This window comes from Barbatula barbatula (assembly GCF_947034865.1).
Source record: "Barbatula barbatula genome assembly, chromosome: 1".
In the NCBI taxonomy this organism is placed as follows: Eukaryota; Metazoa; Chordata; class Actinopteri; order Cypriniformes; family Nemacheilidae; genus Barbatula; species Barbatula barbatula.
The window spans coordinates 33,070,454-33,083,512 of NC_136766.1; the positions used below are offsets into that span (position 1 = coordinate 33,070,454).

Below are 13,059 nucleotides of genomic sequence, written 5' to 3' on the forward strand. Positions count from 1 at the left end.
ACGTCATTGTGTACTCCAGATGCTGCTTATAAATATTACTTTGTTAACGTGTAAACAGCCTGCCTCGGGTTCCGAACGCACGCAACAGATACTCAACGCCTGGGGGTGAGCTAAGCGAACTGACGCCCTGAGCTACCTTGCTTCTCCTGGAACTGGATCATATTTGAATGGGAGTCAGGATTTCATCATCGGTGTTACAGAACGTACCTGGGTGAACGAAGGACGTGTATGCCGTGTCAACTTGTGACCCACGTGTTTGTACCTCTTATAAAATTAATGAACCCTGTTTATAGCAAAACTTTATTGCATTTCGTGGTTGATTTAATCCCCCCTAATAATATTCAGTTTTTTCCGAGATAATCTCACTGTTGCGTTCTCTGAAAATTACTTTGTTGCTTGCATTAGCATTCAGTACAAATAGTTCAATAGGTCAAATCACCTAAAATGAACGACCTAAAGTGTAACAGTTACACATTTAGATTCAAATAAAAATTATGTGGACAACTGATTACAGAAGGTTGAAATTATTTAACCATATAATGTGTCATATTAACAATGATACTACAATACAATTGGACCCATTCAAGTGTAAATGAGAGACAAATAACGACAGAAAAATAAGAAGTGACACACTTATCACTCCACTACTGGTTTCCAAAGTAATTTTCCGTGAACGCAACAGCGAAAACAATACAGAAAAACATTATATATAAGAATGAGGTGCTAACGTCACGCTGTGTTAAACGCTGGGCGTCGCAGCCATATTTGTAGGTGGTAACGGCTCTGTTCTACTAGTGAGTTCAGTTCAATGTTTTTCTGTTTTGACCCAGTCCGAAGACTCACAGACCCCCCTCACCAAAAACTAATCGGATCTAGTCGAATCACAAAACGGCGAATTTCGCCAAAAGGTGATGTCTTGATTTTAAGGCCGACTCAAGTCACGACCTTTCAATACGCTTCTTATTATATTATTATTATTCAGTGCAAATGTACAACTCAACATCATTTAGAAAACAACTCTCACTTCCCTCTTTACTTCCGCCTATATTGCCTAGCAACCCTGGTTCACAGTTAACAGCCAATCACATTACACTTATCGCCACAGGTGACAAGTTTGCACCCCTGAATAAAAGTTTTATTCTAGTGTTAATCTCTTTCCAAAATGACTTAATATGAGAGTGAAAATAATCCGACAACGATGAGGTAAAAAATTGAACGTAATTTGGTAAATTCATAAAGATTTTAACAAACAACAAAAAAGGAAAAATATAATTTATATTATAAAAGTTGTATTTATATTAGGGATGTACCGATCCGATACTCTGGATCGGATTTGGCTCCGATCCATACCTTTTTGAATGGATCGGGTATCGATCATGCGCGAGTCAGCACAACCGATCCAAATCCGATACCAAATTACCAGCAATTGTTGAACGGGGACCTGTATTTAAGTAAATAGAAAACGTTCGTTTATTTTGAGAAAAATGCATTTACTTAAAAATAATAATTAAATACTTTGAAATTAATTTTGCGTAATGGCCCGACAGGCGAGTTTAGTGGGGAGACCTTTCAGGACCCAACTTTATGCCTGTATGGAAATTTCAGCGCGTTGAAGATGTCGCAGATGTGGAAATATTTCACGCTTGAAACAACAGAAAGCAGCACAGCTGCCAGTGTGTAAGTACTGTTGCGCGTTACAACACGACACATTTAATCAAACATCTTCAGAAGCATCACGGAAAAATGACGAAGAGTTTGTACAAGCGAAACGCAAAAAAGGACGAATTAAAGCACCAAACCTTGCAGGAATTATTTCAAAGGCAAGAAAAACTTCACAAAGACGACAAAAAAATCTGTAAAAATCACAGAAAAAGTTGTGGAATTTATTGTACTAGATAATCAGCCTCTCTCTGTTGTGGAAAATGTAGGCTTCCGTCGCCTGAACCGCGTTAGTTTACCATCGCGTAAATACATTTCTGAAACAGCTTTGCCTGAGTTATTTTATAGTGTCGTCGCATGTTGCGGATCAGTTAAAAGATGTAAAATCTTTGAGCTTCACTGCTAATATTTGGAGCTCCGACGTGTGTCCCATTCCCTTTTGAGTTTAACCGCGCATGGGATGGATTCTGGTTACGCATTGCAGAGTGCTGTGCTACATGCTAAAGAGTTGCGAGGATCACACACAACAGCGTGATTTCAGCTACAATCAAAGAAATGCTGGATGGTTGGAAAATACAGATTGTCATTTGGATGACTCCATAGCTTGATTAAATGTAATTTATTTCAATTATAAGTTTAGCACAGTGTTCTTAATAAAGATGTCCGTCATACTGTGTATATTATTTATCTAAGTTTTGATGTATTTCATGAATATGCAAAGCTTGACTTTAAGCAGATAAATTTAATGACTGTGTGAGTTACAGAAATTCTAAACCTTAAAAGGTCAACAATAACTGATATCGGATTTGGATCGGTATCGGCCGATATTTGAAAGTTCAGTATCGGAATCGGATCGGCAGAGAAAAACTGGTATCGGTGCATCCCTAATTTATATAATGTCTTTCCAAAGCTGCTTAATATGGGAATCAATTTAACAAAACCTGTGTGGCACAATTGGTAGATCATTCTGTTTGCGGCACAAAAGTTCACAGTTTTTACTAAAATATCTACTTTCCTTGAATGCACTGTCAAAATCACAAAAAGCACTTTTTTGTGTGACATCTTTCAAAATGTTAATGGACACATTTGTAGTAAAAATGTTGTTTATCACTTTTGTTGTTTAGGTTGAAAACCGTAAAACCCGTACAACATATTTTATACAGAACACAAAAGATAATATTTTTGAAGAACGCTTGCAACCAAACAACAACGGCCTCCATTGACTTCCATTGTATGAACACAGAACCACTGAGACAATGTATTAATTTGATTGTAAAACGCTGATCCCACCTCCCAGTTATACTCACAAAAACATCCCAGAGAGTTCAAGGATTTAAATGCTTGGCAAGTCTTTTCAACCAAAGTGACCTGGCTTAAAAGGACGTTCTGTTCACGAATTGGGCATCGCAAAGGCACGCAAATAAATCTACAACTGAGTCAAAGCAAGGTTACCGCGTTCCAGATGCACTGGAGGAACCCTGTTTATGCAGATTCCCAACCAAAGCCATGTGTGAATCATTCAAATATCTTTCAAAGGCTCATCGCCCGTTTCATCCCAGCTTGTGGTGGAGAAAAGCTTCTCCCAGCCTGCAACCAAGTTCATGGCTGTTTTCCCAATAATCACCCCTCAGTCTCACCATTGTTTCTGACATCCACGCCTGTGCATGATGAACGACTCTGTTGAAATGATCTCCAGCTCGAGCGCAAGGAGCTTAATAGAGGAACTTTTAATAAAACAGATCGGCTCAAGAGTGCTCTCCAGACACTGATCGACGCCATGCTTTTGTTTTCTATGCCAGGCGCTGGGTAAACCCCAACACGGCAGGGAAATCATGATACATGTCTTTCTTTTTTCTTACGCCATATCTTGCACCATTAAAAGAACAAAGAAGAATGGTGAAGATAAGGACAATGGCTCAGAAATCGTAACAATGCTCGTAACAATTACAGCATAAAATCTATACATTTCGGCACTGTTTTCCAGCATAAGCGCCGGAGACATAAACATCGGTTCTACGGCCTTTCTTTTACATGTGTTATTTCTGAATATATGTAAATACACCGAGGCAGATGTGCGACATTCATAATGGATTAGTCTGGGAAATAACAGGATATACATTTCCGATGTATAAATACAACAAGTGTCACCTCACTGCGAACCGTGCGTATAGGTGCCTGGACGCAGATTTGCATTTTAAATGGGGAAAAAAAAGAACATTGCGTGAGGCAGCACGTCTAAGGTTTGTCACTTAGTCTTCAGCAACCAGATGTAATCAAATAACCAATGCACAACAGGTTTTACCCACAAGTTATGTATTTTCTAACAGTTATTCTTTTTAGAATACTTGATTCTGATCGGCTCATCTCAAAATCCTGCCAAATGTTAAGTTTAATATGTAATAAACTGGATTGTTAGCTGTTGTCCCAGGTGGCTGGTTTCTAACAGATCAGTGCTACCCTAACAGAAAAAACGCATTCATTTTATATGCTTTTCCCACGTGGATAACATGTTTCAAGGTTTTCGCACAGGTTCACATGAAAATGTTCAAAAATCACAAGTTTCGCATGTGTTATTCATGCGGCTTTCCTTTAGGAGTGGTTTCATGGCTGTTGTTCATAGCATAAAAGCATTACTGTATCTCAAGAACAATAATAAAATAATAATAAACAAATATATTATTGTTCTTATTAATAATTAGCCATGGTTTTGTTAAAATAACCATGATATTTGTGGTTAAATGCATAAATGCAAATGATAATCAATACTTCCAAAACGTAATTACTACAGTTTACCGATAAACAAAACGCAGGGTAATTTTAACAAGGGATAAAATCAGCATTGAAATACTGTAAGTAAAATGTTGTACAGTCACAAAGCAATAAATATATCTATCACCTGCACAAATAAATATATAAACGCATATATTTCCAGTGAGGTCTTTTCAGACACTACATCAATACCTGAGGGTTAAGAACTCGAAATGAGTAAAATCTGTATTGACTAGTCTGCCTGCCATTAAAGCACAGAGTTATTGAATCTTGGGATCAATTCTTCAACTTGTTCTTGAAAAGGAGGCAAAATGTCAGCAATGTGTCTCCCAGTAAACAACACAATTAAACGGTCCCGTTACTATACAGCAGTCACCAGAAACACGTATGACAATGTAAAACCGGGTTGTGTTAACCTTAGGCCGACCCTTCACCTCATAATAACTCTCCAGACATCAGCTTTTTAAAATACATCCGAAACTATGCGGCTAAAAAAGAGATTTTCACCGCACGAACAATGCATAGTCCAAAACACCGCTGGCATTACGCCCAAGCTAAAGCACGTATGGATTTACATTCCTCGCCTAACTGCGTCCAAGCACGTGTTTAACGCTGCGTATCAACAGGCTTCAGATTAACAGCGCGATGCATCAACCTCACGGTCCATGACCAAAACCGAAAAGAATATATATATAGTCACAACTAAAGCGGTTGGGAAGTGTATCTACATTTTGCACATCTCCACATCCATTCCCTCCTGAGCCGCAGCCAAAATGAAAATGAGCATAATTATGTCCCATGAGCCAGAGAGCATTAGACACAGCAGCAGAAGAGGCGCAGACGTCAGTACCTTCCTGGTGCCCGGCCGCCAATGTCAAGCGCCATGCCAAAGGCTTGGAAGCGTTTGCAGAATCGGCACTAGATGGCTTCCTTAGCATCTTTATCTGCACATATTACAACATAATGGAATTGATGTTTTATTAGCTAATTGGCATGTTTTAATCAAGTTTTTCTAAATGAATGTATGTCTTTGTAACAAAAATAAGATTTGATTATCATAGTATCACAACTTTCTTAATCAAAAATCAGATTTCAGGTTCAAGCCGCTGAAAGGGACTTTCTTAGATCCACTACACAGAGTTTTGCAATATATCTCATTCATTTCTCATCGAGTTATACAAATGAAAGATGATAGCATAGTCCGATGCAATAGCGGTGGATTATAAATCAGACACATGCAAACATGTTCGAAAAAGATTTCACAATGTTTTTAGAAAAATGTAAATAAGATGACATTTCGATGACTAAAATCTCCGGAACATTTAATTTCTATGCAATTAATTTGATTAGACAATCAATAAATCACAATGACTTTGACAGTTTTTAATAAATTGACAGCTAATCTTTCTTACATTTTAATCCGTAATGTTCTCTCTACTGCCATCCCTGTTTGAAGCATAAAGTTGCAGGTTACTTAACGTTTCCATTTTACCTTGCACTTCCCACAACTGACGTTTCCTGAAAAATCATACTCAACAGTTTACATTATACATCACTATTACAAACGTACTATTGCAAATCAGGGAAAGGTATGGAGACCGTTTTGAGCACGGTGTTGCATCTATACCTCCTCAATAACCAAACCAATTTCAGCTTTAAGAAGGAAGGCTTGGAGGGAGGAGAGAGTTGAAGAGACAGAAAGTCTAAAAAACAGTGTATTACAGACAGCAAGAGAGACAGAAGCTGTTTGCAGAGTCTGTAAAGCCACAGGTATATTGTCTGTTGCCATCACAAGATGGATTACACATCCGTAACTCAGAGTTATTGGGGTAAAAGAGTTTTAAAGGTCCGCTTTACATAATTTGTCCTTTAAAGCCTAACATTCTGAGTGTATGAAAGGATGAAAGTCTGAGTCTGGGTGTGTGTGTGTGTGTGTGTGTGTGTGTGTGTGCGTTGGGGGGGGGGGGGGTGGGTTGGATTGTAATGAACATTGCTATATTGCACAGAATTACATTACTAATATTGCTTCATGTTTGACCATAGATCCCCATCAAGAAAACAGGGCCTTAAGCAAGCAGATCTAACGCTTTTCCACCCTACAGCTTGAGGTTGTACCTCACGTTCCATCCGAGTACAAATCTGTGCACTAAAGCTTTCGTTATAGTAATATGTCAAGAAATTTCCACATAAATAAACAGAATGAGTGTTAAATGAAATGAGTGCAGACGTAAAAGCCTTATGAAATCAAATGCATATGCAAGTGTAGCTCCTCAATCTCCTCTGCTCAAATTTGTGAGATTTTTTACTTTGTTCTGAGGACAAATATTCAAGACGGAGGATTATACAGAGCATAAGCATAAAACACAATCTCACTATAACCCCTATTCTGAAAATGCCGTTTTTATTATGTAACACTGCAAACTTTCGCTTGCCCCTTCTGACCACCGCATTAAAAATAAAACAAATTCCTAAAGGCATCAGAGTCGATACCGCGTTGTCGAATACGCGGTGTAAACATCACCAGCGGGGCATTCGAAGCAGGTATAAAGCCAGACAACCATCTTTCTGGTGTTATCTTTTCTTGTGCTCTTGACAGGTCTTGTCTTGTTGAGCAATGCGTGTCATCTCCCCTGATGAGTATTTTAGCAGCCTACTGAAGTACTCCCATCTTTTGAATAAAACAATTTCTTACTGTTCTCTCGCGCTGGCGAAAAGCCAGAGTGCCATACAGCACCCAAATCTGGGAAAGTTTCGGCTGTGAAAATCAAGTGTGTTTAAAACAAGCCCATCTGGGGTTTCTTGTACATACATGCTGTCGATCGCCCATGCAACCCGCGGGCTGGAATGGTTACCGTACCGTGTGTGCGCGGGCACGAACGTTACACCGACTTCCTCCGTCTCTTCTCGCTTTCGCTAAGTGTTAACTAACTACATTTTGATTCCGATAAAGTACGGGCGGATATTCACTGCGAGACATAATGCAGCCCAACTGTGAAAGTGCTTTGGAAGTGTTGCGTATTCATTGTGGTCCCTCTGGGACACATAAAAGCGGCTTTCTGTGAGATTTGATCAATTCTTTTCATATTCTTCCTGCTTACACGGATCCTTTTCAGCTGGTTCAGGGGGAACATAAGCAAAGATACTGTAATAAACGGCGAAACAGCCGTGATTGTGAAAGGGTTTTAAAGTAAAATAGCTGTCTTTGACATTGGCGGTAATCAAAAAAAAATCAACAGACGGTTGCACATAGCAGTTTTCACAAAGAGTCAGGATATAGAGAGACTAGACATTGTTTTCAATATGTTTTGTTTATATTCTATAGAAAATGTGAAGCTGACGTCACGCCCTGCGTTTTATATTGCTGTTCTGCCGGCTGCTCCGCCATCTTGGGAGGCTCATACGCCGCTGGTATTTTTGTTTTGATATGTACCGTTACTGGTTTTGTTTGATATAAGGAGAAATCGAAAGTGAAACCACCAGGGCCTTTTCCAGAACGACTCCGCATAACACTATTTTAGTTTTTAATACAGCAAGACCGATATTACTTAATCAAACAAGAAAAAACAAAACGCTCCATTGAACGCAATAGCAGCCTGCCTCCCAACATGGCGGAACATTCAACACGGCGTGATGTCGATTGACAAGCTCTATAGCGACATTGCACGTGTCCTTTCTGGTGAATGCAATCCCATAATGCATTGTGACTATCTCCGTAAAAAACTTTAATCCAAGATGTAAGACTTCGCAAAAGCATTGTTGACACTGAAATTAAAATTGACTCCTCGCTTTGTATCAAATCCAATAACCCTTCCTGAGGTATTTTACATCAAGTCAAACATAAAAAAAAGTCGCAAAGAAATCACGCCGGTTAAAATATAAAGACCTGAGTGCATAGGTGAAGAATGACAGCAGTCTTTTTATGTAATATATGTCAACTTAGTCAGTGACAGTTTCATATTCCTGTCTTCAACATATTGCGAAGCCTCCGAGAAACGCGTGCACGACAAGAACCAAGCGCGCTTTTAATAGGACACGTCGTTTTCCATTTAAAACGCTCCTGTCGACTTTCATTTCCAATCTCCGCACCTACTCGGCTCATATTCTGTGAAAAAAAGGAAACATAATGCCTGACAGATTTCATTCTGTGATATTATATGAGGTGCTGTCTATACAAACAGGTTACGAAGCAGGTAGACAGCAGCCCGCCCGTGACGCCAACTGTAAAATACCGTCCTGTGGACCACATCCCGAATTTCACAACCTATTAAGAATGGCCATTACTAGCACACTGCCCACAGATTAGTCTTTAAATGAGAAAATATTAATTAAAGCAATCTAAAAATACTTTTGGGGAATTTGTGGCATGCAGGGTTTTAATGACATAGAAAACAGGATCAAAGGAATTTTGTTGAAAGTGTTCAATATTTCATAGGTGAATAAAGCTGGAAAGTAGAAGCTTGCAGTGGCATGAGAAACCTGTGCGCTGTCGAGAAGATCGACGGCAGACTGTAGTCATACTGTTGCTTCTGCGAATCAACATTAAGCTTTGATTTGTTTCCATCATGTACACTTGAAAGACTCCTGAGAGTAAAATCATATGTGATGCGTTTGCTTCCTCGCTTCCTCTCCGTCTCCTCCATGAGATGATTAATTCATGATGTGATCTTTTTAATGAGATATTTTGCTCATTTAATTTGAACCGTCACATTGCTCTCTGCCTTGTCTTATGCTGTTTTTGAGACGTGCGACACATCAGGCTACAAAAGTTGAAACAGAAGTTACTAATATGTCCTATTGAACTGAATAAAATGATTTTAAAAATCTTGTTTACAATCATGATTGTGAAAGAAAATAAGCACGGTTATTAAATGTATAACATACATCCTTGTTGAATATCTAATCCAGAGAGAGGACATTGAGGCAACAATATGATAAGAAAGAGAGAACACGTGTACATCAAATGAAATGCCACATGTTGTTAAAAACATTTTAGCGACCATCTTGTTGCACCAATTTTGCCATGTGTTGAGTGATCTAGATCAATTTTTCTTTGGCCTTCTCAATATCCATATCATATCCATAACATAATCATGCGTTATGAGGCATCATGGCTGAAACTTCTTGAGATAAAGTTCAGAATGCTGTGTAATGATGATAAAAACAGTGCTCGTTTTGACCTGGAAACCTGACAGAGGCTGACACGGGCGCAATCCAATAACAGAAGCAGCGAGGTAAATCAACTCCTCATTACATTATCTTTTACAGTACATCTGCTGATCATAATTGAAGGAAACTTTACAAAGAGCTGACAGTAGGGTCTGACACTTCTAAAACCAATCCTTACTGTCTCTTTCTAAAGAACAAAATTAGGTTCACACCTTCTTCCAAGATTTGTCTCATCACATGTTGAGAAACCGTGTTGACAGACCGCACCAATAGGAAGGATCTGTTAAACCAAAAAACACGATAACAGTGGCAGTTCTTATTACTGTAATGGGTCTGCCGTTTTGCTTTAGATTATATTTTTATTTCCATTTCTCTCTCATTAGATTCTTGTTCCTGTAATGATTTTTAATTGAAATCAGCAGGAAATCATTTGAGTCAATAAATAAAGCCACGGCGTATGAATAATGTTTAAATAAAACGTTTTAACATTTTCAACAGTATTCTTAGCATTTGCATTAAGGTTACAGGAATTTAAGAGGACGTGCATAACGTTGCACTATTTAAAAATGGTGCTTCAAAAGGTTCTTTACAGCGTTGCCATAGAACCATTTTTGGTTCCCCAAAGGTCTTTTTAGAACCATTTTATACCTTTTTATAATCCAAACAACGTTTTTCTACCACAAAGAACCTTTTGTGAAGCAGCAAAAGTTCTTCTTTGGTGGTTATGGAACCATTCAGCCAAAATGTTTTTTGACATCGTGAAGCACTATTCTGTAAGAGTGTAATGTTATACTGCTACTTTACGCCAAAAATTTTGATTTCATTTTAGAAATGTATATTTTGACAAATTCTATGACTTTGTTGGAAAGCACTCGTCAATCATTAGCGAATAATGAAATAAAAATTTGTCGAAATGTTCCAAGCAGCTTTTAACAATCTTTTCCAGTTTCCCCTTCCGTACTACAGCATGTGCGACAGCACTATCATTTACCATTTCTCCATGATTCATAATAAGCTTGTTAAAATACAATCACCTTAGAAACAAACTTCAAACGCTCAGACAGCCCAAACCGAGCCTTATTTCCAGATTAATGCGTCTTTTGATTGTTGCCCGAGAAGGTGCTTCATTTATATTCCTCTGTAAAAGTGGAGCCCCCGCAGATGGCTGAGAGTAGCCCGCTTGCACTGATCCACAATCAGTTTCCCCACACAAAAGTACTTATTTCAACCACTATATGGAAGCAAACAAATCTGAGCTCCGATTCCCTTGAAAGGGATTTGAGAAACTGCATGGGAGAGACAGGGTGGGTCACTCGGGCAGGAATATTCTCATTGTGGTCCTTCACACTGAGAAGTTCAGACGTTCCTCCGAATTCTCAGATGGCAGCCCTGACCTACTTAACACAACGAGAAGCCTCAGACAAACTCAATAATGGGCTTGCAAGACATAAAGGATATTGCGTTATAGACTATAGTATATTCTATGTATCGCAAGGGTTTTTAAACGTATTGCAATACATGTTATATACAGTACAAACTTGATTGAAGAGAGAAATTATTGTAGCTGCATATACAAGTTTGTTTTCATGGTGCTTACTGAAATTTCTTGCTTAAAGCATTTTGTGTAAATTTGGAAATAGTTTATAATATTACTTAATATACAGTGTGTAGCACGTCAAATCTCAACTGAATATTTGCAAACGGCTGAATAAATCAATTTCATCTCCAACCAAACTCGCTGTACATCCGTGTGAAATGAAAACATTACTTCACAGTGTCAGTGATTCGAAGGACTGAAGGAAGAACTTTCTTCACACTTGAAGATCTGACACTTTTTTGAAAAAAAGCTCAACTTTGAAGGACATCCTGCATTTTCTGAGCCAGCAGCTAAATAAATCATGTGCTCACTGAAAAATACAACTGTCGTGAAGCAATGTACAGCCGGCCATGACATGGCGAACAGACAGCAAGCTGAAGACAGAGAGATGCAAAGAAAAAAAAATATGTTTTATAACAGATCAAGCCTGAAAATAAAATCAGCCAATGCTACAGAGAAACCATGAGCTGTCCAGAGTGCTGAAGGGGATTCTTGAAACCTGTTGGTGCACAGCTCTTACAACTTCAACTAATTCATCAATGTAATATTATCCTATTGATAAATTATACAATACATGTTTTCACACGAATATTAATGTATTAATACAAGTAACCAGTGGACGATACTAATTCCACCGTCTGGAATCATGAGATGCGTTTGCGTTCATGTTATAATTACAGACATATCAAAATGAACATCCGTAAGAGAAGATTTTATCCAGTAGACATAAAACCAGACGAAAAAACTGTAAATCAATGACGGTTTGAATGCGATTCACGAATGCAGAATTAGAGACATCACGACATAAAATCGACACCGACATAACACAGCAGCAGCTAAAGCGCTGGAGGTTGATCGTATAATCAAATCTTACAGCTTGCAAAACCTGTGACAACGACGTCCTACATTGCGGCAACGCTATTTGAGATTGTAAGCTCGATAAATCTTTGCATTAGTTTTAAAATAAAACGGAAAATAAATCCATAAAAGTAACTTGCGAGTGGAAATAATACTACACACTTTATTTATAGCCCAAGTATGACTTGACTCTATGGGGAACTCGTGGTGAAATATATATTTATATATGTAAAGATTTTCCGCAGTAGAAGAGGGACGTGAGAAAACGCACTTACATGGACGTGATGTTCCTGAAGAGCTCTTCAATGTCATTATTGTTACTACCGTTGCCCGTCGGGTCTTGCAGAGCGAGTAAAGGGAAGAAATTTCCACTGTCGGACTTATTGCAATAGATTTCAGTGGGCGAGCAGCTGCATGTTGGCGGACAATCGAGCATGGAGCTCCAATAGCCCTGGAAGATGCTTGAAAGAAAGATAAACCTCCAGGTGAAAACCGCAGAACAGAACCATACATCCATGACTTTTGGGTCCGAAACGACTCGACGTCTTCCAGGGCTGATGGCGATGAAGATCGTGAATGAAGATATGAGCGTTAAATGTCCAAACGGCTACATAAGGTGACGCTCGCCTGTGAACATCGTTATAGAGCGGCTTCTACATGAACTCTCCTCGGAATTGTTGCTGTGTATTCCTTTATCAAAAGAAAGAGCGGAAATGCCACAACTCGCCGCGACTTTCCCTTTCACAGTCCATGATAGGGTCGCTCTCGGTCTCCAAGCTGAAGGAAAGTACTGGTGAAGGCAATGATGCTCTGGGTGACGAGTATGAAGTCCCACCTACTGGACGGAATTAAGACTGACACCTGCGAGAGGAGGAGGAGGTGCAGACAGAAGATTTCCAAACTGAGCCAACAAAGGCGTTTAAACACAGTCACGTAAAAACGAGTGTTGTTTTCCTGTGTGACAGCATCTTATTTTGTTAAAGGGTTTTCTCATTTAACACACAGACACG

The 13,059-nt window shown here is 38.9% G+C and overlaps 1 protein-coding gene across 1 annotated transcript in view; it reads right to left on the bottom strand.

Moving 5' to 3' along the window:
• ntrk3b (neurotrophic tyrosine kinase, receptor, type 3b) overlaps positions 1–12,566 on the bottom strand; it is a gene marked incomplete at its 5' end in the record, with an annotated part of 79,666 nt that extends 67,100 nt beyond the window's left edge. The window contains one exon of the mRNA XM_079451397.1: positions 12,325–12,566. Coding sequence (XP_079307523.1) covers positions 12,325–12,566 — 242 coding nt within the window. The remainder of the gene's footprint in view (positions 1–12,324) is intronic.
• Positions 12,567–13,059: the final 493 nt, after the last annotated feature.